The sequence below is a fragment of the Mobula hypostoma genome, chromosome 3, assembly GCF_963921235.1.
Source record: "Mobula hypostoma chromosome 3, sMobHyp1.1, whole genome shotgun sequence".
Lineage (NCBI taxonomy): Eukaryota > Metazoa > Chordata > Chondrichthyes > Myliobatiformes > Myliobatidae > Mobula > Mobula hypostoma.
The window spans coordinates 43,475,254-43,501,196 of NC_086099.1; the positions used below are offsets into that span (position 1 = coordinate 43,475,254).

Below are 25,943 nucleotides of genomic sequence, written 5' to 3' on the forward strand. Positions count from 1 at the left end.
CAAATTGTTAACATATTGCGTAGATGAACTATCCAAATAATAGTGTGATATCCAATTCATGCAGAATAAGGAGATCACAGCCTGTATACTTCATATACTGTGGTAAATAAAGAAGTAAACAACAGGAATTCTGCAGATGCTGGAAATTGGTTAAATAAAGAAGTGGTCTGTTTGCTGGAGATGATCCTAGTGAGAGTATAACAAAAAACATTGCATTAGCCAGATCTCAGAAAATTTATCATCGTCTTATTTTGTACCAAGCTATTGTTCATGGAATAATAACAGAGATAACAGAGTCAAACTTGATCAGTCCATAGCTACCTAATGTCCACACCTGTGGGTGTTCAGAAAGGATCACTGAGCAATGATCAGAAAAATGGGAGGTCCCGACAACATCCCTGGACGTGTGCTCAAGAAATGTGCTGATGTATTAGCAGATGTCCTGACAGACATTTTCAACATCTCCCTTAGTCAAGCCATTGTCGCCAGATGCTTCAAAACCTCCACAATCATCCCTGTAGCAAAGAAATCAGTTGTAGCCTGTCTGAATGATTACTGTCCCGTTGCCCTGACCCCCATAGTGATGAAATGTTTTGAACAGCTTGTCAAGCCTCATATTACAGCCAGTCTCTCCTCATCGCTGGATCCTCTGCAGTTTGCTTATCGTCCAAATCGCTCTACAGAGGACACAATATCCACCACACTGCACACAGTTCTCTCTCACTTGGACAACAAAGACACTTATGCCAGAATCCTGTACACTGATTTCAGTTCAACGTTCAATACCATCATCCCGCAGAGACTAGTGGAGAAACTGTTGCTGCTTGGTCTTAACACTGCCATGTGTCGCTGGATTCTGGATTTCTTGACAGAGAGACCACAGTCAGTCTGTGTTGGCAGAAACATCTCTGACCCCATCACGCTGAACACTGGATCCCCACAAGGCTGAGTGCTTAGCCCATTGCTGTTTACACCGCTAACACATGACTGTGTAGCCAGATTCAAGGAGAACCTGATCATTAAATTTGCGGATGATACCACAGTGGTGGGACTCATCAGCAAAAATGATGAAACTATGTACAGGGAGGAGGTCAAATACCTAGAGAGCTGGTGCAGGGATAACAACTTGATGCTTAATGTCACCAAAACCAAGGAGATGATTGTCGATTTCAGACGGTCTCAACCTGAGCACACACCCCTCAGCATCAGCGGCTCCACAGTGGAGAGAGTGGAAAACATCAAGTTCCTTGGGGTGCAGATCTCGGACAATCTCACCTGGTCCAGGAACACCACTGGGATTGTGAAACGAGCCCAGCAGAGATTGCAGTTTCTGAGGAAGCTTAAACAAGCATCACTCCCCACTAACATCTTAACTACATTCTACAGAGTCGTGGTTGAGAGTGTGCTGACCTTTTGCATCACAACCTGGTACTCCAGCTGCAGTGCTGTTGACAGAAAAGCCTTGCAGAGGGTGGTTAGGGGAACAGAGAAGGTTATTGGGGTCTCCCTACCTTCTGTCCAAGACCTCTTTCAGAGTCGATGCCTCCAGAAGACACAGTTCATCATTAAAGACCCCTCACACCCTCTCCATGAACTGTTTGTTCTTCTGCCATCAGGCAAACGTTACAGGAGCATCAAAACTAAAACCACAAGGCTACTAAGCAGCTTCCTCCCACAGGCAGTCAGACTGCTAAATAGCTGCTCTACCTGACTGTGCTTTGGACACTTCTAACTTGCACTGGACACTTATAACTTGATTTTAACTGAAATGTGGCTGTTGTGTTTACTATTTATTGTTATGTTTATTATTTAGTGTTGTGTTTGTTATGTTATGATTGCACTGCTCCTGGGAAACGCTGTCCCATTCTGCCCTGCAGAGCTGTTGTACGGTTAGAATGACAATAAATTTTTTTGAATCTTGAAATGCTATGATGATAGCTTTTCACTTTCTGTTAATATACTGGCTGTAATCACCTTATTTAGAACGGACGATATATCAAACTTAATTTCTACATTTTTCATCTACTTTCCTACATTTATTGACTCTCTGTCTGGGATTTGGTTTCACACTTGAACGAGTCTTCTGAATGTGTACTTTTCTTCTGAGATGGGATAGCAGGAAGTACAGGGTTGACCTTCATAGAATCACCTGGTATGACTGGCAAATGACTTTGGCCAGTTTCCTCTCTTTGTATTCTTGAAGGAAGTCTTGGTGGGGTATTTACTGGAGCAGTCCATATAGAGTTCTGAGGCAGTGCTCTAATGTTTGCCATTTCTGAAGATTGATTACCTACAATCAAAAGAAAAAATACTTAGCACGAATATATTTCAAATGGACAACGTTGTTAAGAAAAGCATAACTAAGGTCTTTTTGTAATTCTTTAAAAATGTATTATTTCCATGTATTTATTGTTTTAATATTAATAGAAGTATAATAGATACAGATTGAAATAAATGAAGCATTTTAGAAAACCTGTTCAAAAATTATTCATGTTAATCTTTCAAAAAGACAATTGAAAATCACATTATTTCTAATGAGTATTGTTACTGTACTGAAAGTAAGCATACTCTCTAATATGCCAACAAAATTTTTGCACATTCCATCTTGGGCCCATGCACCAGAGGTTCACCATCCCTGGCTAGATACATCTTGGATGTTGAGAGAGTATCTGTCTTCACCTCCTCTTCAGGCAATGTATGATGTTCCAAGCACTCTCTCTGTGAAAGGATTCCTCCTCAGATCCTTATTCTAAACTTCTACCTCTCACCTTAAACTTCCCTCTTTTCTCTTAGACACCTGACCATAGAAAAACATATTTTTCTTCTGTCCTATCTATTCCTCTAATCATCTTATATACCTCTATTGGATCAGCCCTCAGTCCTCTCCATTCCTGAGAAAACTAACAGACCATCCACTCCCTCATTTCGAACAAAATGCTCTAATTTAGGAAGCATCCTGATGAATCTCCTCTGTGGTCACTCCACTGTAATCACATCGACCCTGAATTGTGGTCATCAAAACTGTACAAGGTACTTTACTTCATATTAGACCTTACTAGTGTTTAAGGGTGTATGGGGTGTCAGGGAGGGGTAGCACCTCTGGTGGGGGAACATGTCACGTCCTTTTCAAGGCGGTTTGTCCACCTTTAGTCCACACCTGGCACTCAGCTCTCATCTGTGGCTCCCTGTAGCTGTTTGCATGCGACAAGCGGCCACACCCCGGGCAACGGCTTCGACAAGCTGGCTAAACCAGGTGAGGGTAGCCGACGGGTCTCAAACCCTCAGTGAGATAGGGAGTTGTCTATCCCAGCATGTGATGACAGACTCCGGCCGATTGAGCAGATGAGACCAATGGAAGGTCCAACGGTCAAGAAGGCGGTCTCTGCAAGCGTCGTGGAACGTGTAGAGCAGGACAAGACACAGAAGACATCCAGGTCATCCACTGCGCCTAGTCCCATCTCCAGCCCTCTTGACTCTGTCTTGCCACTGGATCCAGATGGGAATTGGGAAGAGAGAGTGAGGGTGACGCTGCGCAACTCTCCCTCACTTAAATCCAAATCACGCGCTAGTCTCGACACCATCATAATGGTGTCGAGGTCCTTATCGACGTCGACAATGGACGAACACACTAGTGTTTAATAACTTTGTAACATGATACTCCATCTCTTATATTCTATGTATGGCCCGAATTACATATCAGCAAAATGAGAAATAGAATGTTAAATATTTTGATTAGAAGCATTGAATTTAAATCCTAAAATGTAGCAATCTAAATCTATCAGCTATGCTGACTTTTCTTTGAAGATTTGCTCCAATAGTTTAAGAAAAAGTCACCTACATTTATGAGCCGAGTCATCAGCAATAGGACTTAGGTAGGATCTTGCAGGAAGTGAATCTTTAACTTTCTTTCTTTCAAGGGGGGTTATATGTACATTTCCTAAAAGAGAATGTAAAATGAATAACAAGTGAGTGACGCAGAGTGTATTTTCAATATTGTGATTTGCACGAAAATAGACTTCTCTTTTGACTGTTTTTGCATTAAGTATACTCTATCACTTGAGATGATCAAATCAGTTTTGTTATTGATTGCCATGTCTGGATGTGGTCCAATGAACTGCTTTATGACCAACATGGCTGGCTGGCTGATGGGGTAGTGGCATCAGCACCGGACTCCGGAGTGAAGGCTCCCGAGTTCGAATCCAAGTCGGGCCACCCCCCGAGCACACTTCCCATCCGTGCCGGGTTCAGCGTTGAGCTAGCCACTTGGCCTCATAAAAAAAAAGGGTCGAGTCAGGAACGTTCATATCGTGACCTGGTTAATCCGAAGGGAGACCAATCCTGACACCACGTGCCTGACAAGAATGGCTGACTGTCTAGTGCGACACACTAAAAAAAAACAACATAGCAATTACAACAAGGCGATAGATTCAAATGTTGTAGTTTCTAATTTGTTGTAATTTCTTATGTGTGCAGAAATATTATCTCTGGTACTCAGCAGAAGTTGCACTTCAAAACAGTTGTAACAAGCAGATTAAAAAATAAAAACTGCATTGAGAAAACCAATAAAAGAATTCAGAATCATAATCAGAATCAGGTTTATTATCACTGATGTATGCTGTGAAATTTTGTGTTTTGTGGCAGCAGTACAATTCAAGACATAAAAAATACTATAAATAGTAATAAAAAAATAAATGAAAAAATGTGGAAAAGAGGAATAATGAGATAGTTTTTGTGGATTTATGGACCATTTAGAAATCTGATGGCAAAGGTAAAGAAGTTGTTCCTAAAATATCTAATATTAGTGTATCAAGTTAAAATGATAATTAAAGGGAAATATTGACCCATTACAATTTAATTTCCTCAGAATCTTTGTTCTCTCCTTTGAACCTATTAGGTAGGTTTTAGTTTATAATACTACAGATGTTTAATACAAATGAGGTATGTAAAATGGGCCATTTGAGTGATTACATGTAAATATTTCTTGAGATAAGAAAGCTGAGAGTGACTTAATAAAGGTTATTAACACGATGAAAGGTTTTGAAAGAGGGGAACAGAGTATATTTCCATCTTGGGGGATGAGTTTAATGGAAAGCCATCAATACAAGAAAGGCAACAAAAAGTCCCACATGGAGTTCAGAAGAAACATCTTTAACCAAAGAGTAATGAGGATATAGAACATAGGGGAAGCAATTGAAGTGAATAGTATGTTATGCTGATAGATTTACATAAGAAAAGATGGAAGAAGAATTGAGTGGAGCATTAATGCTGGGGAGAATTGGATTTATTTAGACATTTTTGCTATTTTTCTTGCAATTGAATTTCATAATATCCATTCCTGAGGTAGAATTGAAGTAGTGGAGGCTATGGAAATAGGAGTGTGAATAGATTCTGTTAGGTAACCAATCCAATATTCACACTGAAATATCATCCCCAGTTCTGTGACTTCTGTGCATTAGCCTTTAATTTGACACCTTTCTAAATTCTTTCTGAAAATCCAGATATATTACGTCCATACTGCTACTCAAATTCTCAAGGAATACTAATATTTGTCAAGCATGATTTCCCTTTTCATAATCTTTGTTGATTCTGCTTAATTACATTATATCTTTACAAATAACCTGCCTCTAATAATCCTTAATAATATATTGCAGCACTTTTTCAATGTTAAATGTTAGGCTAACTGGCTTGTAGTTTCCTGAAGATATAACACCCTGAAGAAGGGTTTCAGCGTGAAAAGGGTTGGCTGCTTATTCATTTCCATAGTTGCTGCCTGACCTGCTGAGTTCCTCCAGCACTTTGTGTGTTTTGCTTTCGATTTCTAGCAAATGAGGAATTTCTCATGTTTATGATACTGTAGCTACCTGCCTTATTTGTCTCCACCCGTCCTTCAATAGATTTACCACATTTTCAGTTTTCCAGTCCATTGGAATCTTCCCAGAGTCTGGAGAATTTTGGGATTTCACAATTCTCTATGTATACTGCCAGTGGCTTCAAGCCTATAAGATACAGGTCATAGAATTCAAGGGATTTGTCGAGCTTTAGATTGTTAATACCCAGTCTTGTCAAAAACAAGCTTGTTAACAACCATCTTCATTTATGTGAAATGCAACTCCAGCCAATGGGAAGTTTCTTCTTCTATCCCCTTTGAATTCTTTTCTACCACCTTCTCCTAAAATCGATGCTAAATTTAATCAAAACAAAGATATTTGGTGCAATTTTGAGTCTCCTAATTTTTCTGTGGAATATGGATGTTGGTGGCAAGACCAGGATTTATTAAAACATAGAAACATAGAAAATAGGTGCAGGAGTAGGCCATTCAGCCCTTTGAGCCTGCACCGCCATTTATTATGATCATGGCTGATCATCCAACTCAGAACCCTGCACCAGCCTTCCCTCCATACCCCCTGATCCCTGTAGCCACAAGGGCCATATCTAACTCCCTCTTAAATACAGCCAATGAACCGGCCTCAACTGTTTCCTGTGGCAGAGAATTCCACAGATTCACCACTCTCTGTGTGAAGAAGTTTTTCCTAATCTCAGTCCTAAAAGGCTTCCCCCTTATCCTCAAACTGTGACCCCTCGTTCTGGACTTCCTCAACATCGGGAACAATCTTCCTGCATCTAGCCTGTCCAATCCCTTTAGGATTTTATACGTTTCAATCAGATCCCCCCTCAATCTTCTAAATTCCAACGAGTACAAGCCTAGTTCATCCAGTCTTTCTTCATATGAAAGTCCTGCCATCCCAGGAATCAATCTGGTGAACCTTCTTTGTACTCCCTCTATGGCAAGGATGTCTTTCCTCAGATTAGGGGACCAAAACTGCACACAATACCCCAGGTGTGGTCTCACCAAGGCCTTGTGCAACTGCAGTAGTACCTCCCTGCTCCTGTACTCGAATCCTCTCGCTATAAATACCAGCATACCATTCGCCTTTTTCACCGCCTGCTGTACCTGCATGCCCACTTTCAATGACTGGTGTATAATGACACCCAGGTCTCGTTGCACCTCCCCTTTTCCTAATCGGCCACCATTCAGATAATAATCTGTTTTCCTGTTTTTGCCACCAAAGTGGATAACTTCACATTTATCCACATTAAATTGCATCTGCCATGAATTTGCCCACTCACCCAACCTATCCAAGTCACCCTGCATCCTCTTAGCATCTTCCTCACAGCTAACACTGCCGCCCAGCTTCGTGTCATCCGCAAACTTGGAGATGCTGCATTTAATTCCCTCATCCAAGTCATTAATATATATTGTAAACAACAGGGGTCCCAGCACTGAGGCTTGTGGTACCCCACTAGTCACTGCCTGCCATTCTGAAAAGGTCCCGTTTATTCCCACTCTTTGCTTCCTGTCTGCTAACCAATTCTCCACCCACACCAATACCTTACCCCCAATACCGTGTGCCTTAAGTTTGCACACTAATCTCCTGTGTGGGACCCTGTCAAAAGCCTTTTGAAAATCCAAATATGCCACATCCACTGGTTCTCCCCTATCCACTCTACTAGTTATATCCTCAAAAAATTCTATGAGATTCGTCAGACATGATTTTCCTTTCACAAATCCATGCTGACTTTGTCCAGTGATTTCACCGCTTTCCAAATGTGCTGTTATCACATCTTTGATAACTGACTCCAGCAGTTTCCCCACTACCGACGTTAGGCTAACCGGTCTATAATTCCCCGGTTTCTCTCTCCCTCCTTTTTTAAAAATTGGAGTTACATTAGCCACCTTCCAATCCTCAGGAACTAGTCCAGAATCTAACGAGTTTTGAAAAATTATCACTAATGCATCCACTATTTCTTGGGCTACTTCCTTAAGCACTCTGGGATGCAGACCATCTGGCCCTGGGGATTTATTTGCCTTTAATCCCTTCAATTTACCTAAGACAACTTCCCTACTAACATGTATTTCGCTCAGTTCCTCCATCTCACTGGACCCTCTGTCCCCTACTATTTCTGGAAGATTATTTATGTCCTCCTTAGTGAAGACAGAACCAAAGTAATTATTCAATTGGTCTGCCATGTCCTTGCTCCCCATAATCAATTCACCTGTTTCTGTCTGTAGGGCACCTACATTTGTCTTTACCAGTCTTTCCCTTTTTACATATCTATAAAAGCTTTTACAGTCAGTTTTTATGTTCCCTGCCAGTTTTCTCTCATAATCTTTTTCCCCCTTCCTAATTAAGCCCTTTGTCCTCCTCTGCTGAACTCTGAATTTCTCCCAGCCCTCAGGTGAGCCACTTTTTCTGGCTAATTTGTATGCTTCTTCTTTGGAATTGATACTATCCCTAATTTCTCTTGTCAGCCACGAGTGCACTACCTTCCTTGATTTATTCTTTTGCCAAACTGGGATGAACAATTGTTGTAGTTCATCCATGCAATCTTTAAATGCTTGCCATTGCATATCCACCGTCAATCCTTTAAGTGTCATTTGCCAGTCTATCTTAGCAAATTCATGTCTCATACCTTCAAAGTTACCCCTCTTTAAGTTCAGAACCTTTGTTTCTGAATTAACTATGTCACTCTCCATCTTAATGAAGAATTCCACCATATTATGGTCACTCTTACCCAAGGGGCCTCTCACGACAAGATTGCTAATTAACCCTTCCTCATTGCTCAAAACCCAGTCTAGAATAGCCTGCTCTCTAGTTGGTTCCTCGACATGTTGGTTCAAAAAACCATCCCGCATACATTCCAAGAAATCCTCTTCCTCAGCACCTTTACCAATTTGGTTCACCCATTATAACTGCTGTTCCTTTATTGCACACATTTCTAATTTCCTGTTTAGTACCATCTCCGACCTCACTACTACTGTTAGGTGGCCTGTACACAACTCCCACCAGCGTTTTCTGCCCCTTAGTGTTATGCAGCTCTACCCACATCGATTCCACATCTTCCCGGCTTATGTCCTTCCTTTCTATTGCGTTAATCTCATCTTTAACCAGCAACGCCACCCCACCTCCTTTTCTTTCATGTCTATCCCTCCTGAATATTGAATATCCCTGAACGTTGAGCTCCCATCCCTGGTCACCCTGGAGCCATGTCTCTGTGATCCCAACTATGTCATAATCATTAATAACAATCTGCACTTTCAATTCATCCACCTTATTACGAATACTCCTTGCATTGACACACAAAGCCTTCAGGCGCTCTTTTACAACTCTCTTAGCCCTTATACAATTATGTTGAAAAGTGGCCCTTATTATTGATTCCTATAAGATGTTGTGCCAGTGGTAATTTTACAGTGCTTTTATCTGCATTTCCAAGCCTGTACAATTTGTGACTAATGGGGAATGCAGTTGGTTTCCTGTTGGTGAAGTTGAAAAAGCTGATATAAATTAGCAGATCTTTGCTGTTTCATAATGCTACCACAGTACGTTAGCAATAGAGGTGTATGTTTTAGATGGTAGATGGTGGAAAGTGTGTCAACCAAGCAAATTGCTGGGTGATTTGCCCTGAACGAGGTCTTGTTTTTGGCATAATAGTGAAGTGATATATAGTGTTCCTTTACTTGGAGGTATGGCGTGCTCATTCACACTCTCCATTGATTCAGGAAACCAACTGCAAACTGTAATCATATAGTTGGAAAAATGCCAAGCCTTGAGATTGCACACGTAGTAAAATTCAATTCAGCTGATGATGAGTTTATAAAGCCCTTCATGAATGGTTATTTTTGAGCTGTGGGAATTGTTTTGAATCTATCCTGTTAATACAATCACATAAAACACTGGTGGGTGCTTTTAAGTGTGAAGATGGGGCTTCATTTCCACAAAGGTCATTCCTACCACTAAACTCATAGACAGCTACATCTGCCACAGCTGGAGTAACTTGTTGGTTTCTCTTAAGGATGCTTCCCTCTTTTTGGTTTCTCTTATGAAAGAAAGCTTCCTGTTTGATTTGACATATTTCTTCATCTTGAGAGTCATGTCATTTGAACTGGATTACATCTGACATTTTATTAATTAGTAGGTAGTGAAGAAAATATTTCCTCTTTCTTGTTTTAGCAGTCTGTGCAAGATGAAGGAATAGACAGATGCCTTTGAAGTGCTAATAGAGGAATATATAGCCTCTGTTCTGAAATGCTGTATGAAGGATTGCAAACATAACAAAATATTTTGGTTATTTTGCATTAAAATATGCTATGATGCTTTATGGGATATTTTAAGATGTCATAAGGACATATTAGGGAAAATTATTAAAAGATTGATCAAAGAGGTGCTAATGGTGGAGGGAATAAATTCTTAAGTAATCAAAACAGCAAAATTTGAGAGCTGGAGGAGTTTACAGAGGCAGATAAAGGACTTGAAAATATATTAAAGATTTTAAAATTGAACTGTTGCTTACTAATTTGGATGGATGGAGGGATGATATATGAATAGGACTTGGTGTGAATTTGACATGAATTTTGTTTGACTTCAAGTGCACAGAAGTAGACTAGGCCAGTTGTGCATAAATAATTAGGGTCTGTTTACAAGGGCTTGGGGAATAATCATTAAGCGAAAGGTAATACTTAATAAACCATAAACAACAGAAAATCTGCAGATGCTGGAATCTGAGCAAGACACATAAAATGCTGGAGGAAATCAGCAGGCCTGGCAACATCTATGGAAAAAAGTACAGTCAACATTTCGGGCCAAAACCGTTCCGCAGGACGTGCTTAATAAAGCATGTTCTTCAAGGGGGTTAAGAACAGTTACATCAGGATTCTTATTTGAGATTGAGTGACCCAGATTGAGATTGTTTATGTAAAATGTTTGTCCTTGAAGGATTTGTGGATAAGTGCATTATAGGGCTCTTTGACTTTGATGTAGGCAACATTGCTTTGCAAACTGTAATTTACTGTCGTTCTTTAGAGTGCTGGAAGTATGAGGGAACCAAACAGCTGTGCTAAATGTACAAAGTTAGACTCATCACGTGTTGAATACAAATAAAGTTTGATTTTACTTGAAATGTATAACTGCAAGACAAAAGAGAAATGGATGAAATGATGCTGTAAACTTGTCCAACAAACTTCAGTGGGATTACCAGCTGCTGGAAAACATATAGAATAAAAAGGGGAATAGATACTTTACCATTTTTTAAAAAACTTCTCTCTTTGTTATGAATAAATGAAAACAGTATATTTCCATGTAAAACAGAGTATTTCCATGTAAATTTTAGACAGGATACAGGTGATATGGGCCAGCCGGTAGTGTAGTGTCATCAGCACTGGATTCTGAGGTAGATGGTCCTGAGTTCGAATCTGGCCAGGTCCCAACATAGGCTGCAGCAGTATCTGCATGAAAGAAAGGCCCGACAATCTACTTCCCAATCTTGCTATGAAGACCCTATGGACAACTACACTATCCATAGACAACACTCAACAACAATAACAGATAATTTAGATTGTGTCTCTCCAGAAACCAACACAATTGGAAAGTGTTTCTGTTTAAGTAAAAATAAACAGACAAAAAGCAACTAACGTATCTTTGTCTAGGAGCAGGAGTCTTTTAGCAAAATTAGCTGAATATAGTTTTAAAGGCAGCACTAGAAAATATACTTGAAAATATTTGCTCAAAATTGGTCGGGACTACAACAGCTGACATTAGCTGTGAATACTTTAGAGGGCAGATAGATCCTACACATAAATCTGGTGCACTATATTTTTTTCCAAAGCACAGGTGTTGACATTGACATTCTTCAACTTGGAAGACATTGTCCATGATACTCTTAGCCAGCAATATCGTGCAACTACTACTTAGTCATAGAGTGTACAGCACAGAAACAGGACATCTGGCCCATCTGGTCAATGTCATCCATGATACTCATCTACACTAATTCCATTTGCCAAAATTATGCCTGTATCTCCCTACCCCTTTCTATCCAAACCATTTAATGTTGTAATTGTTCCTGCCTCTACCACCTCTTCTGGCTGCAAATACCCATGTGTGAAAAACTTTACCCCTCAAATCTTTAAATTCCTTCACTGTCATCTTAAACCTGTGCCCACTAGTTATAGACTCTCGTGCTCTGGCAAGAAGACTCTGTCACAACTATATAAACCTCCATAAGATTAACCCTCTGCCTCTTCCAGTGAGAATAAACAGCTCATCTAAAAAAAAGAGGATCTACTGCTTTCCTGGTGTATAAGATGAATAAACTCTTCTTGAGCTTCCAACCAGGTACAGGTATTGATTTTAATCAATGTTTTGATGATAAACTCTGCCATCTTCATCAGGGATGATGCCTTGGCATGTCTAGTCAGGTGGTTTTTATACCCTGCCGTTAGTCCCTCCTGATTGGTTTGTTCTCATCCAATAAGGTTTCCGCTCTCCCACCTTGTTTACAATTGAAGTCCTGTTCTTAATTTCTTTTAAAAATTCTTTTCCTCTAGTTTTATTTCAATAGCTTCCTTCATCAAGTGGTCCCAAAAGCTATTGGCGCGGTCAGTAGTTTTGAGCTGTTGAAGTCAGTCCTATGCAATGTTTTGCTACTGCCAATTTCTCTGGGTAACCCAAATGGTTTCTGGAAGGATTGTGAGGATCCTGAAGAAATACCAGATTAATACAATTCACAATCCTGTAAGGAAGCTCAAATCACAGCTTATGTGGGTTGAAGATGACCTAGGACTCGGCACGGCTGGTGTTTACAGGATATCCTGTGAATATGGAGCAACATATATCGGCCGGATAGGACATGCGGTTGAAACCTGCATCAAGAAGCACAGGAGGTGTATCCGTTTGGGTTACATGCAATGCTCTGCTCCACCGAGTTCTCCAGGTGACCCAAACGATACACCTCCTGTGCTCCTTGATGTGGGTTTCCACCGTGCATCCCATCTGGCCAATATGTGCTGCTCCATATTCACAGGGAATCCTGTAAACGCCAGCCATAAATGCCAACTACTGTGAGGCATCAATGGCTTTTGGGACTGCCTGGTGGAGGAAGCCATCGAAATAAAACTAGAGGAAAAGAATTTTAACAAAGACAAAAGTCTCGCTCTAAGTAAGAACTGGAATTCGATTGTAAACCAGGTGGGACAGTGGAAACCTCATTGGATAAGGACTATCCAATCAGGAGGGATTGATGATGGGAGTATAAATACCACCAGACTAGACATCATCCCTGATGAAGGTGGCAGAGTTTGTCACTGAAACATTGGTTAAAATTGACAGCTGTACCCGGCTGTCAGCTTGCGAAGGGTTTATTCGCCAGCCTATCGCATAGCAAAGAAAGCACAAGTAGTTTCCCTATTTCCTCAGGAGGCTACCCCCTTTGATCCTCACCATTTTTTTATAGGTGCACTATGGAAAACATCTTATCTGGATACATTACAGGCTTGGTGTGGCCTGGTAAAAGCTGCGGAGAGTTGTGGATGCAGCTCAGTACATCATGGAAGCCAGCCTCCCTCTTCGACAGCTTCTACGCTACTGCTATAAGACTATTGAACAGTCCCTTTGTATGGTAAGATGAACTCTTGACCTCACAATCTACCTGTATGACCAGTTTTACCTTACTGTCCACCTGCACTGCATTTTCTCTGTAACTGCAACATCATAATCCCAATCTCAATACATTGAAGTAATGAAATATTTTGCATGATGATTGCAGCTCCAGCTATAATAAAGACACTTGACACAAGCAGGATAAAGCAAATCATTTGATTGGCATCTTATTCACACTCATTTCCTTCAGCTTCAGCATACTATAGCTGCAGTGTGTATTATCTACAGAAGACGCTAAAGTTTATGCCAGGACTTTCCAAGCTAATGATCTCTGATATCAAGAATGATGGGGCACCAGACACATGAAAATACAGTACTCCATCTGCAGGTTCATCTCCAAGTCACACACACCCCACTGACTTGGAAATATTCCGCTGTTCCTTCATTTTGTGTGTGAGTGTGTGTGCATGCGTGCTATAGGGGTAGTAAGTGTTGTGAGCATCGTTATGCTAGTTTTGTCAGATGATATTTCAGCATTACATCACTTTCCTAAATCAAACGAGTAAAGGGAGAGAAATTTTCTTTACCACTGGGACCATATGCAGAATGAAACAGTTCCGATATAGATATTAGTTGCTCACTGCCCAGCTGAGAATAAATTACTGCCAACAGAGTGCCAGGATTATTTCCAGTGTTAGTGAAAATTAATTGGTAACTTCCCTTTAAGAGCTAAAGCCCTGATGTTAATTAATACAGATTAAGTTTGTCAGGTTGACTGGGAGGAAAAAAGGTGTGGGCCCCTCATATAATGCCGTGTATTTGCACTTATTTAAGTGTGGAGAGATCTTTCAAAGCCTGTAGAGTTTATCTGTTACTAACAGGGCTTTACTCACATGACATCATGTTGATTCATTGCCTGAGGAATTCTGAGTCATTATCACGTGAATTGCTATGAGATGTCAAGTATTTTAATACAATATTTTAAGAGTTACCTTTAGGATTGTTATGTAAGTAAGGGATGTGAGGATGATGTGCGAGTTCCACTTGTTTGGCTCTTTCTTGCAGAAAAACTTCCAGCAGCTTTGTCGAAGGAGGAGCAGTCCATGCTTTGTGAGGCAAAATATGGTTGGTATCTTTAGCCCACAGACATTCTAAAATTTGTTGAGTGCTGGTTCGATTCTCAAACAAGTCAAGTTCACTGCGGCTTTTTTGAGACCTGTGTGCAAAGTGATGTGTACTAGATTTACTGTCTGTGTTCTGAACCATGCAAGGTGAATTTGAAAACAGAGGCCTGCTATGAATTAATGGTGGGAGGCTCTCTGTTTGTATAGGGGGAAGACTTTTGTATATTTGTTTTTTGTTTGATTGCTGGCGTCTTCGAATTGTTAGTTCTGTGGTTGTTTTCCTTGGTCTATTCTTCTCTGCCTGTTCCTCCAGGTCATCACAGTTGTTGGGATCCAAGATGCAGTCAAAAGTTGTTATAATGTCATCAACTTCAGAAGTTTCATCTCTTAGACATTTATCCCTATTTTTGTCTTTCCAAGTGACCTTTTGTTCATCTTTTTTCTTCTTACAGGAAAATATCTGGTTCAGTACACTGAAGCGTCCCTCTTTTTTCTTGCTTTGGGCAGGTTGCTGTCTTATAGCATCAGATCTGTGGTCAATAACATAATTCACAAGAATTTCTCAGTAGATTTTATAAAGACATTCATTATTTAGTTCCTGATTTTAAAGGAATTAATATTTGAAAATATTATTAACTAAATATTGAAGCATGCTGCATAGGCACAGTTACTGATTTGCTTATTTGATATTGTTTCAAAGTACAGTATATTGTACATTAAGAGGTTTTTGGGTGCTGATTCTATGTGAATGGTTATTGTACCATTAATTCTCCAAGGTACACGTTATTCCACACAATTAATTCTTGCTTGGTATACTGTAAGTTCAACTTTGCTTAACTTTTCTTTGAGGATCAATTGTAACACTGGACACTTTGTTTATTTTTGTTTAATGTTGGTTGCAAGAAAATGTCAGCCAGAATATCTGCCCCTCTTTGAATGGAACCATGGAATGCTGATTAAGTGTGGCAGGAGTTTCAACTAAAAACTTAGACCTTCCTTCAAAGGTTCTCTATTTTTCAAGATTTTAATACAAACATTCAAATGTAAGTGGCAGTAAAGAAGCTCGTAAAGTCTCAACAGCATTTTCATTAATGGTTCCATCATTGGAGACAGGTGGTTCTTCCACTGGTGGAGATGAGAATCACTGATAAAAACTTATGCATTTCTTTGTTTCACTGTCTCTGCACATGAAGGAAACTTTGCCTAGTAATCATGAGAAATACTAATAGCCTGCTGTTAAAAGCAGAGCAAGTACTTGGTTACTATGAGCTTTTTATAGATTTCTAAATGCTGCAATATACTATTCAGCTTGGTGCACTGTATTCTGAAAGAGGGAAAAAGGAATATAAAAGAATGACCATTTTTGCAGTCATTTTTATGAAAGGCAAGTGAAGGTGCTCCAGACCATTCTATTTTGTTTGTTTTAATTATTTGGGAGAATTCCTATTGTGCTTAAAATTCTACTTTTAGTATGCAATATTGTTTATTTAGAAACTTTTAGAAATTACATGTGATAAATAAATCTGAATCTTTTTTTCAGTGATTTTTGGGAAAAAGTCTTGGATCAGGCAGTGGTAGATTTGACTGTATCAGCTGGCGAAATAGCGGGTAAGCACTGTTTACATACTGGCGATGAACACTTATATGGCATTACTTCCACAAATAGCTAATTAATTTTACTAGTAACTTCGTAATACTCTGACTATGACAAGGCCAATGTCGTCATGAACAATGTTAGTATTAGTTCTTGCAGTCATAGCTTCACATTTATTTTTCATTTTGCGTTGTAACACCATGGCTTATCTTTTGAATGGTGCAATCATGGGGATAAGATACATAATTCTGGACATGACCTATTAAACTTCCTTTTTATCTTTGCCCTGAAAGCTGTCCATAATTCTGCAGTAAGTGGCATAACACATGCAGTGTCATCTCATAATAGTGATGCTTTTGATGGAACTGGGCAAACCTTGTCATTAGTTTAAGCATTATGCTTTCTTTAGTCACTGAAAAATTGTCATTTTCTATTATAACTGTTTCATTCAATTTACAAAAAAGTAAAGTAGCTTGATTTGAAAAGCATAGAATATAAACTTGAGAGTTTGAACCTTTTTATACTGTGTTCAGGTATTACTCTGGCTCAGGGCAATGTATTATTTACCCAACATTCTTTTCACACAAATAATTGATAGGTTTATGTGGAACTTACTTATTTTCCTGTGAGAAAAGCTTAACACATGCTGTGTGCCCACAGTACATTGCATATGTTAAAGGAGTGTTTTCGTTGATGTCTCTTGGACTGCTGTCTACGCCGAGCTGTATCAAAGACCGTACACAGTCTGCCTTCCCTGCAGCAGCAGCCCAATGAAGTGGTGTCCTAGGGAAATGAAAGCACACCAAAAAGGCAACAATTTTACCTCTGAATGGGTATTAAGATACCTAATACCTTGAATAATGATGAATATTTGATCAGATGCTTCAATGTGAGATACAGTATGTGAAAGCCAAATGGTGAAATTTACATAAGAGATCTGAGGATGACAACAGATTGCAAGGCATATATTTTCTCTATTTATCTAAAAACTCTGAATCACTTTTCTGAAAACTGAAGGAGATTCTCGATGTCTGGAACTCGAAGCTGGCATTCAGCTTTTTGGCCAGTATTTGAAAAGCATAAGATGCACGGGAGCTTATTTTTAAAATTGGTTTAGAGGTTTAGGGCAGATAATCAGCACTGGATCTTTGCTGCTTTTCCTGCTTTCTGTGTAACTGGAGCATGTTTGAGAACAGTAACCTAGATTTGAAAATAATCAAATGTTAAGAACTTTAGATTGTCTGAGAACATGAAAGGAAATCATTTTGTTATATTTTCTTTATTAAATTATTATTTATTATTTGCTGAAACAGGCACTAAAGGTACATTTACGAAGTTTTAATCCTGCCCAGATTTTTGTTTATCATCTCGCTTCCTATTTTCCAAATATCTTAGAGACTGAGACAATATGTTTCTTGACATCTATATTTTGATTTCTTATATCTCTTGAACCATACGCTAGCAAACGAGCAAAAGCCAATTCTCTTTTTTTTTCCTGCATCAAAGCAGACAAAGCCTTAGTATTTTTGCATAGCTGCCTGGTATTTACAGTGAGGGACATCAAGGCACTTTCCTTCTAGTATATGATTTTATCCTATTCTGTAAATACTATTCCTCTAGTTCTTATAATCTTACAATACCACAAAGTTAAACCTTATTCTAATGCATTATTATACTGATATAATTAATTATACAGCTGAATTGCATTTGAACATTAAGTTTGGTTAATATTAAAATTAGCTGTGCTCTAGTAAGATAATCTTTTATAATCTTTTTATATTGTACCTTTTATGACAAGAGGATGTCCCAAAGAGCTTCATAGCTAGTAAATATTTTTAAGTGTAGTAACTGTTGTAATGTATGATTTTCACCCTGCAACACTCACAAACAGCATGGCCACACATTTTAATTCCACATCCCATTCCCATTCGGACATGTCTATCCACGGCCTCCTCTACCATAAAGATGAAGCCACACTCAGGTTGGAGGAACAACACCTTATATTCTGTCTGGGTAGCCTCCAACCTGATGGCATGAACATTGACTTCTCTAACTTCCGCTAATGCCCCACCTCCCCCTCGTACCCCATCCGTTATTTATTTTTATACACACATTCTTTCTCTCACTCTCCTTTCTCTCCCTCTGTCCCTCTGACTATACCCCTTGCCCATCCTCTGGGTTCCCCCCCTCCTTGTCTTTCTCCCCAGACCTCCTGTCCCATGATCTTCTCATATCCCCTTTGCCAATCACCTGTCCAGCTCTTGGCTCCATCCCTCCCCCTTCTGTCTTCTTCTATCATTTTGGATCTCCCCCTCCCCCTCCCACTTTCAAATCTCTTACTAACTCTTCCTTCAGTTAGTCCTGACGAAGGGTCTCGGCCTGAAATGTCGACTGTACCTCTTCCTAGAGATGCTGCCTGGCCTGCTGTGTTCACCAGCAACTTTGATGTGTGTTGTGCAAAGAGTTGATCTGTTTTTGGGATGTTGGTTGAACGATAACTATAATTTGGCCACCAGGAGAACTTCCCCTTCTTATTCTTATAATAATGCAGTGAGATCTTTTATGTCAGTCTAACAGGGCAGAAGAGGTACAGTAGAATGTTGTATCCAAAGGAAACTGCCTTCAATGAGCAACACTGAGGATTTAGGTGAACTTGTACTTACATTTGAAGTTGGTCCTGAACCAACAACCTTCTAATTTTAGGGACGAGACTAGTACTACAGAGCTAAGTTTGGCATTATGTCCTTAACATCAATGAAGGGGAGATGGGTATACCTTATCTTATTTTTACAGCGCAAACAGGCTCTTCTACCTACCGAGCAGCGCTGCCCAGCAACCCACCAATTTAAACCAGGCCTAATCACAGGACAGTTTATAGTGACCCATTAACCAATGAACCGGTACCTCTTTAGGCTGTGGGAGGAAACCCACACACAAGAAGAATGTACAAATTTTTTTACAGAGCACGCTGGAATTGAACTTCGAACTCTGACACCCTGAGCTGTAATAGCACTAACTGCTACTCTACCATAGCATGCATGTAAGCTTCAAAGCCAAGATAACCATAACTCCCAATGAATTTTACTGTAATTTGCACTTGAGTCCTCACTGAAGTTATATTCATCATCCAGTATCGCAAAATGTTGCTGCATTTGGGGACCTGGGGTACCAGGCAAAGAATGATGGGGAGCAAAGAAGATTTAAAGAAGATACAGACCACCCTGAAATAAGAAGATGAAACCTTAATCCCTAAAAGCAAAGTTCCTCCGAGTGTCCTGTTTGATAGTTGGACCCATTAGGAACATATCATCCTTATGCTATTTCTTCCATGTTCTCTCACTTTACTTGTTCCCTGTGTGGTCTCTATAAGATGAGACAAGTGATTATCAGGGCACATTCATTAGTATGCCTTTGAATAAATAACTACATGAGCCAATTTTAGAAAACCTGCTTCAAAGCAATCTTAACATGGAAAAAAAGTCTCTTACATAATGTTTTTGGTTTTGGTTAAATGTAACATAAAATTTATAAAAAGATGTTTGCTTCTCGAAGTAGTGCAAACAGTCTGGTTTCATATCACAATGAATTTAATACATGTTTGTTAATTATATGGCATTGTACATCACAGTTTGATTTAATACTGCATAAGAAAGGCAAAAGAGTGGCAATAGTTCAAGTGATGTTGAAATGTTTTATTGACTTCTGGGATAGGGAAGTTTATGTATCATTAGGTGCATGTTAATTAACTATTGTACTGATAAAGTTTTACCACACTACTCTTTATCTTAGGCATGTCTTTTACAGAATACAGAATCAAGTGATGTTAATATAATTGGAAATAGTACCTGTCGTCCACATCGAGTGATTGCAAATTGCATTCTGGTATCCTTGCTAGTTCGTAGATGATATCGCTGTATCCGGCGGCTGCTGCTATATGAACACTAGTCTTTCCATTTTCATCATCATAGTTTATTATGGATGGGGTCAGGTGATGATCCAAAATGATAGAGGTCATGACTCTATTCCCACTCTGGTGAAAAGCACAGAGGATTAACATTATTCTAACATTCAATGCTGATGACAGTCTTCAATTTTCTTATATCATGAGCTGAGGTAATTTCAATTGAGTGGTAATGAAAAGAAGTATTTTGTGTTGAGTACCATATAATATTGATATGACTCGGACACCGCTGTAGATTGAACAACCCCGTTTATTCACCAGACTTCCATTTTTTAACCTTTTCCACGTTCTGACATCATACCCACTCTGACGCTACGAATACTCACACAATACATTACATTCCCCTTCTCAAGATTTTTTTACAACACTGTGAATTACCAAAGCAATGTCTCTAGGTATGCCCTTCGCCCTTCTTACAGTGCAACAACCATGACATTCAGAAATACTATTAGTTTATCAGAACAGTCAGTTATAATGCTTTCATTATGAAAATACATATAAAGTAGTAAAATTTCACGTTATTGCTAATAATCTACCCAATAGTTGTTTAGCGTTGAGCTTAGAACTAAAAGAAAATCAATAGCTGCTACATTACAATAACTTCCTATTTAGTACCAGTGTCTTCAGTGCAAAAACATACAATTGATTTTGAAGTCATTTTGGACGTTCTGAAAGTCATTTCCTTTTTGATAAGTACATTCATTTTCACAAGACATGAGTATAAATTTGGATGAATATGAAGTTTTATCTTTGCTATGAAAGATAGAAAGGCAGAATTTTACTTAAACTGTTAAAAATTGGGAAGTGATGATAGAGCCATTGAGTTATATACTGTACGCAGCACGGAAACCAGCCCTTCCGCTCCACTCATCCATAGCCAACAAATTGCCAAATTGAACTTATCTCATTTGGCCCATATCCCGCTAAACCTACCCTATCCATGTACTTGTCCAAAGGTCAAAGAGAAGTCAAAGATGTAGAAAAAAAATCTGGATATCTTTATGCACCAATCGCAAAAAGCAAACAGGCAGGCAGGTTCAGGAAGCATTTAAGAAGCTTGATATGTTTCATAACGCTTCATAATGAGTATGTTGACTTCATTATAACAGGTTTTGAACATATGAGCAAAGATTCCTACCACAATTATGCAGGACCTTGGTGAGACTATATCTGGAGTATCTTGTGTTCACCTTATCAAAAAAAGGATACTCATGTCTCCTGGATGATTACAACAAATGTCCACTATCTTAATTTCTGGGATATCAGGGATGTTAAATGAGAATCAATTGGATTGATACATTCACTTGAGTTAAAAATAATGAAAAGAGACCACGTTGAAATGTATAAAGTTCTGGATACTAGACGCAGGTCAGATATTTCAGCAGGCTGGTAGGCCTAAAACTAGGGTTCACAGTCTTATTGACACGGAAAAAGAATTTAAAACTGAGTTGAGGAGAAACTTCATCCCTCAAAGGGTAGAATTCTCTGCTACAGAATGTTGTGTATGTCAAATTGCTGAAGTTATCAAAGATGAAAATAGATTTCTAGCTACAAATGTTATTAGTGGGTAAAGAGAGAGAGCAGGAATGGCATTGAGCTCAAAGATCAAACATGATCATACTGAATGGCAAAACATGCTCAAAGCTAACCCTGCCCCAATTTTTCCATGCTTTTTATGACTTGAATCCTCATTAAATATGTTGATGAAACCTTGCTTATCATTCTTAAGTAAGGCTGACTTAATTCTAATAAGAGCAAGGTAATGCACTTTGGGAGTACGAGTAAGGTTAGGATTTACACAATGAATGATGGTACCTTAGGGAGTTTGGGACAGAGGGACATCGGTGTACAAGTTCAAGGATCAGGGAAGGTGACGGAAGAAAGTGGTAAAGAAAGCATGTAGGATACTTGCCTTCATTATCAGAGGCATAGAACTGTAAGAGACGTTATGGTGTAACTTTTTAAAATATTTGCTGAGCCACATCTGAAGTACTCTATAAACTTCTGTTTGCCACTTTATAGGAAGGACAAGATTGAACTGTAAATGGCACAAAAGAGTTTCATCAAGATTTTGCCTACAATGCAACATTTCAGTTATGATGAGAGACTGGGTAGGCTGGTTTTGCTTCCCTTGGAGTGGAGAAGGCCAAGGATGCCCTAATAGTGCATTACAGAATAATGAGCGCAAAGACTGAGTAGATTGTGGCAAACTTTTCTCCTAAGCAGAGGTTTCTAAAAGTAAGGGCACAGGCATAGGATAAGAGATGTTGAGGGAATCTGAAGAAGAATTGGTATTCTAACTGGTTGCATCACTGTCTGGTATGGAGGTGCCACTGCGCAGGATTGGAAAAAGCTGCAGAAAGTTGTAAACTCAGCCAGTTCCATCAAGGGCACTAGCCTCCCCAGCATCCAGCTCAGCTTCAAAAGGCGATGTTCAAAAAGGTGGCATCCATCATTAAGGACCCCCATCACCCAGGACATGCCCTGCTCACATTGCTCCCATCAAGGAGGAGGTACAGGAGCCTGAAGACACACACTCAATATTTCAAGAATAGCTTCTTCCCCTCTGCCACCAGATTTCTGAATGGACAATGAACCCATGAACACTAACTCAGTATTTTTTCCCTCTCTTTTTGTACCACTTATTTAATTTATTTTTAAAAATATATATTGTAATTTATAGTTTTTATTCTTATGTATTGCAATGTGCTCCTGCCAAAAGACAACAAATTCCATGACATATGCCAGTGATATTAAACCTGATTCTGATTCTGAACTATTTCATTCAATGACAGGTAGAATTTAGAACCTATTGCCACAGCGGGTAGCGGAGGTAGGGACTCTGAATGCTTAAGTGGTAACGAGATGAGGCTACACACTAAGTCCTGGTAAGTGAAATAAGTACAGATAGCTGCTTGTCAGCGTGGACTTGGTGGATTGAAGAGCCTTTTTTTCTGAACAGTATACCTCTATAAATCCTACAAAACCATGGGATTAAGGTAAGGTATTCATAATGCATGAAAAGATAATAAATATTCACATATTTTACTATTTTCAGGTTACCTTTGCACCACAGTTAGATTATCTCACTCAGTTCTCTCAACAACTGCTTGGCATATGAGCCTGAAGTAATAGATCCTAAATTGTCTTGCAGCTGGAGAATAAGAACAGCTTGATTTCTTCCCAGTGAGTACAACTTTGGAGCAAAGCCCTGTTTTTGGCTAGATACTTGTTTACATCTGCTTAAATTCTGGAAACCAGGATGGGTTTGTGCATGTGTCCCGCTATGTTTCTGTAAATTCTCTAAATCTTCACAGGGAAAATGTAATTAACTGTTGCAGTTGGAAACTTTGCTTATTACCTCAGAACTGGATGACCCGAACAGGAGAATCTTTCATACAGTGTAATTGTGTATTCTGCATGTCTGATTAGTCTTGGGTTTCTGTTCTTTTCTGATTCTTGGGGTTCTTTTGGGGGTTAAGAAGGGCCAGGAGTATTAAGTCTTAACAATCATCTATTTTAAAGTTTAAACAGAGATACAGACATTTGAAACTAGGTGAAGAGCTGAGTAGCAAAAGCAGAGATCAATGAAAAGTGAAGATGAAGAAAAAGAAAAAAATGACACTCTAAAAAATCCTTCACCTTTAGCATCCAGGTAACAGAAACTCCTTAGATAAGAGTGAGCCAATCAATGGTTGCACAATTACATCTCGTGGGTCATGTGCCAATGAAAAATGAGAAAGATGATAAACTCTTCTGTAACTGCAATACTGCTTTCTGTCAGTAAGTGGGGACTAACACCACATACTGTGAAAAATACATGAGTTTGATAAAAAAGTATAAATTCATTAATTCATCTAATATAAAAGGTATTAAAAAAAACATTGGATTCCAACACTAGTGGCCCAGGGCAGGCATATCAAAGGTGTTCTGACCAAGTTCTGGGATTTACAACAAGGTCTGTCAACTTACGGATTTGGAATCTATTCAACTACATGTACATCAGAAATTTCAAGGCTATTTTTACTGCCTCTTGTTACTCCCTCAGCAAACTGAAACCCTTAAATTAATTATATGATAGTCAATGTCTTTTAATTTGAGGATTAAGCAAAAAGTGTAACATCTCCATTAAAACGATAGATTGAAAACTCTGTTTGAATGTATTAAGCAGATGTTCATACCTACCACAGGCAGATTATTGCCTTATGTCTGGGCAGAAATTAGTCTCATCAGTAATCCGCAGGTCAGATCATTTACTTGTTAAAGTGCAGAATGATCTTTCTTTCTTTCAGTTAAATGAAGGTCAAGTGGGCTTCATAATGAGCTTCTAATCCATCAGAATATAAAGGTCACATGATCTACTAATTATGGCAGTTTTTGGTTTTCTTAATTTTAAGAACCATGTAACAGGGAGCTCACTTTGGTGTACTCTGGTAAATAATTAATTCTGCATCCAATTGCTTGACACTCTGCAAATACAGTATTAAATATTATTGGTGAAAAAGAATCTAGGTCAACTCTATTAAAATGAGGGAAGATGTCACTCTACTGGAAAGATAAGAATATGATTTGAAAATATTTCTTCTCAGAATAATTAAAGGTCTATTGTGCCATCCATTTTTACAGCCGCTGTAAATCATTGCAGGCAGTTTATTCATTTCAAAGAAGGTTTTGTTTTCCTGAATCACTCAAATAGTGAACTGTGATGAATTTCTTAGTTTTGCTAATAACTTGTATTTCGGTCATCATCATAGCTTGTCACACCACACAATCAGCCACTCTAGTGTTGTTTGGTTGACATTGAGCAGGTCAGTGTCAGCTAAATCAGGTGAGAGTGGGCAGTTGCGCAGAACGTGTTCGATGTTCTGCACCCTTTCGCCACACTCACAGGATTCGCTGGTCTTTAAGCCCCACTTCACCATATTGTCTCCCGTCCTACAAACTCCCGCTCTCGCTCCGTTGAGAGTGCACCACTTCCGTCTGTCACGAAGTGCCCCGTCTGGCAACATTTCTGTGGGGGCTTGCACTGTATTGGTTGGTGGGATTCTGTTTGTTGTATTTCGGTAATAAATATTGTGTCATCCATCTCTTTACCCATACAGTGAGTGGAAAGTTACGTATATTTTCACCTTATGTCTGTATGTCTGAACAGTTGAGGCCAGTTCATTGGCTATGTTTAAGAGGGAGTTAGATATGGCCCTTGTGGCTACAGGGGTCAGGGGGTATGGAGGGAAGGCTGGGGCGGGGTTCTGAGTTGGATGATCAGCCATGATCATAATAAATGGCGGTGCAGGATCGAAGGGCCGAATGGCCTACTCCTGCACCTATTTTCTATGTTTCTATGTTTCTATTGACTATTGTTCAAAAGAACAAGCTCTCCTTGAACATTTTCTCAATCTTACTCAGCCAGAGGACACTAATGTCAGTTTTAGTATTCCTACCTAGAAGCAGCTGAGAACAAAATATAACTTAAGATCTTGCTGGTCTTTTTTGTTAACTGCCGGATTATACCTCTTGACCCTTTCAGAGCATACCATTTAAGCCGTCAGCAACCAACTCAAGTAACTGAATTTGTTTTAGCAATATAATCTTACCTGCACTGCCCAATGAAGGGCTGTTTTAAAGTCTTTATCAACCAAGGTTGGGTCAGCTCCTTTTTGCAGTAAAGCCTGGACATGTTGTGGCCGGTTATGAAAAGCAGCCCAATGGAGTGGAGTCATTCCCTTGACATTAAGACATAGGGATTAAAAACTAGTAATAAAATTTTACAATGGTGCGTGCTAGAACTTTTCTAAAAAACATGCCTGAAAATATGATTGCGCTGTTATAGTTGT

General features: G+C 39.2%; 1 protein-coding gene across 1 annotated transcript in view; it reads right to left on the minus strand.

Annotated features, from left to right (window-relative positions):
• Positions 1–2,013: 2,013 nt before the first annotated feature.
• Positions 2,014–25,943, minus strand: part of ankrd55 (ankyrin repeat domain 55) — a 72,225-nt gene continuing 48,295 nt past the window's right edge. The window contains exons 6-11 of the mRNA XM_063042101.1: positions 25,704–25,832; positions 19,994–20,178; positions 16,764–16,931; positions 14,423–15,084; positions 3,839–3,937; positions 2,014–2,290 (exon numbers count right to left, since the gene is read on the minus strand). Coding sequence (XP_062898171.1) covers positions 2,037–2,290; positions 3,839–3,937; positions 14,423–15,084; positions 16,764–16,931; positions 19,994–20,178; positions 25,704–25,832 — 1,497 coding nt within the window. The 3' untranslated portion in view covers positions 2,014–2,036. The remainder of the gene's footprint in view (positions 2,291–3,838; positions 3,938–14,422; positions 15,085–16,763; positions 16,932–19,993; positions 20,179–25,703; positions 25,833–25,943) is intronic.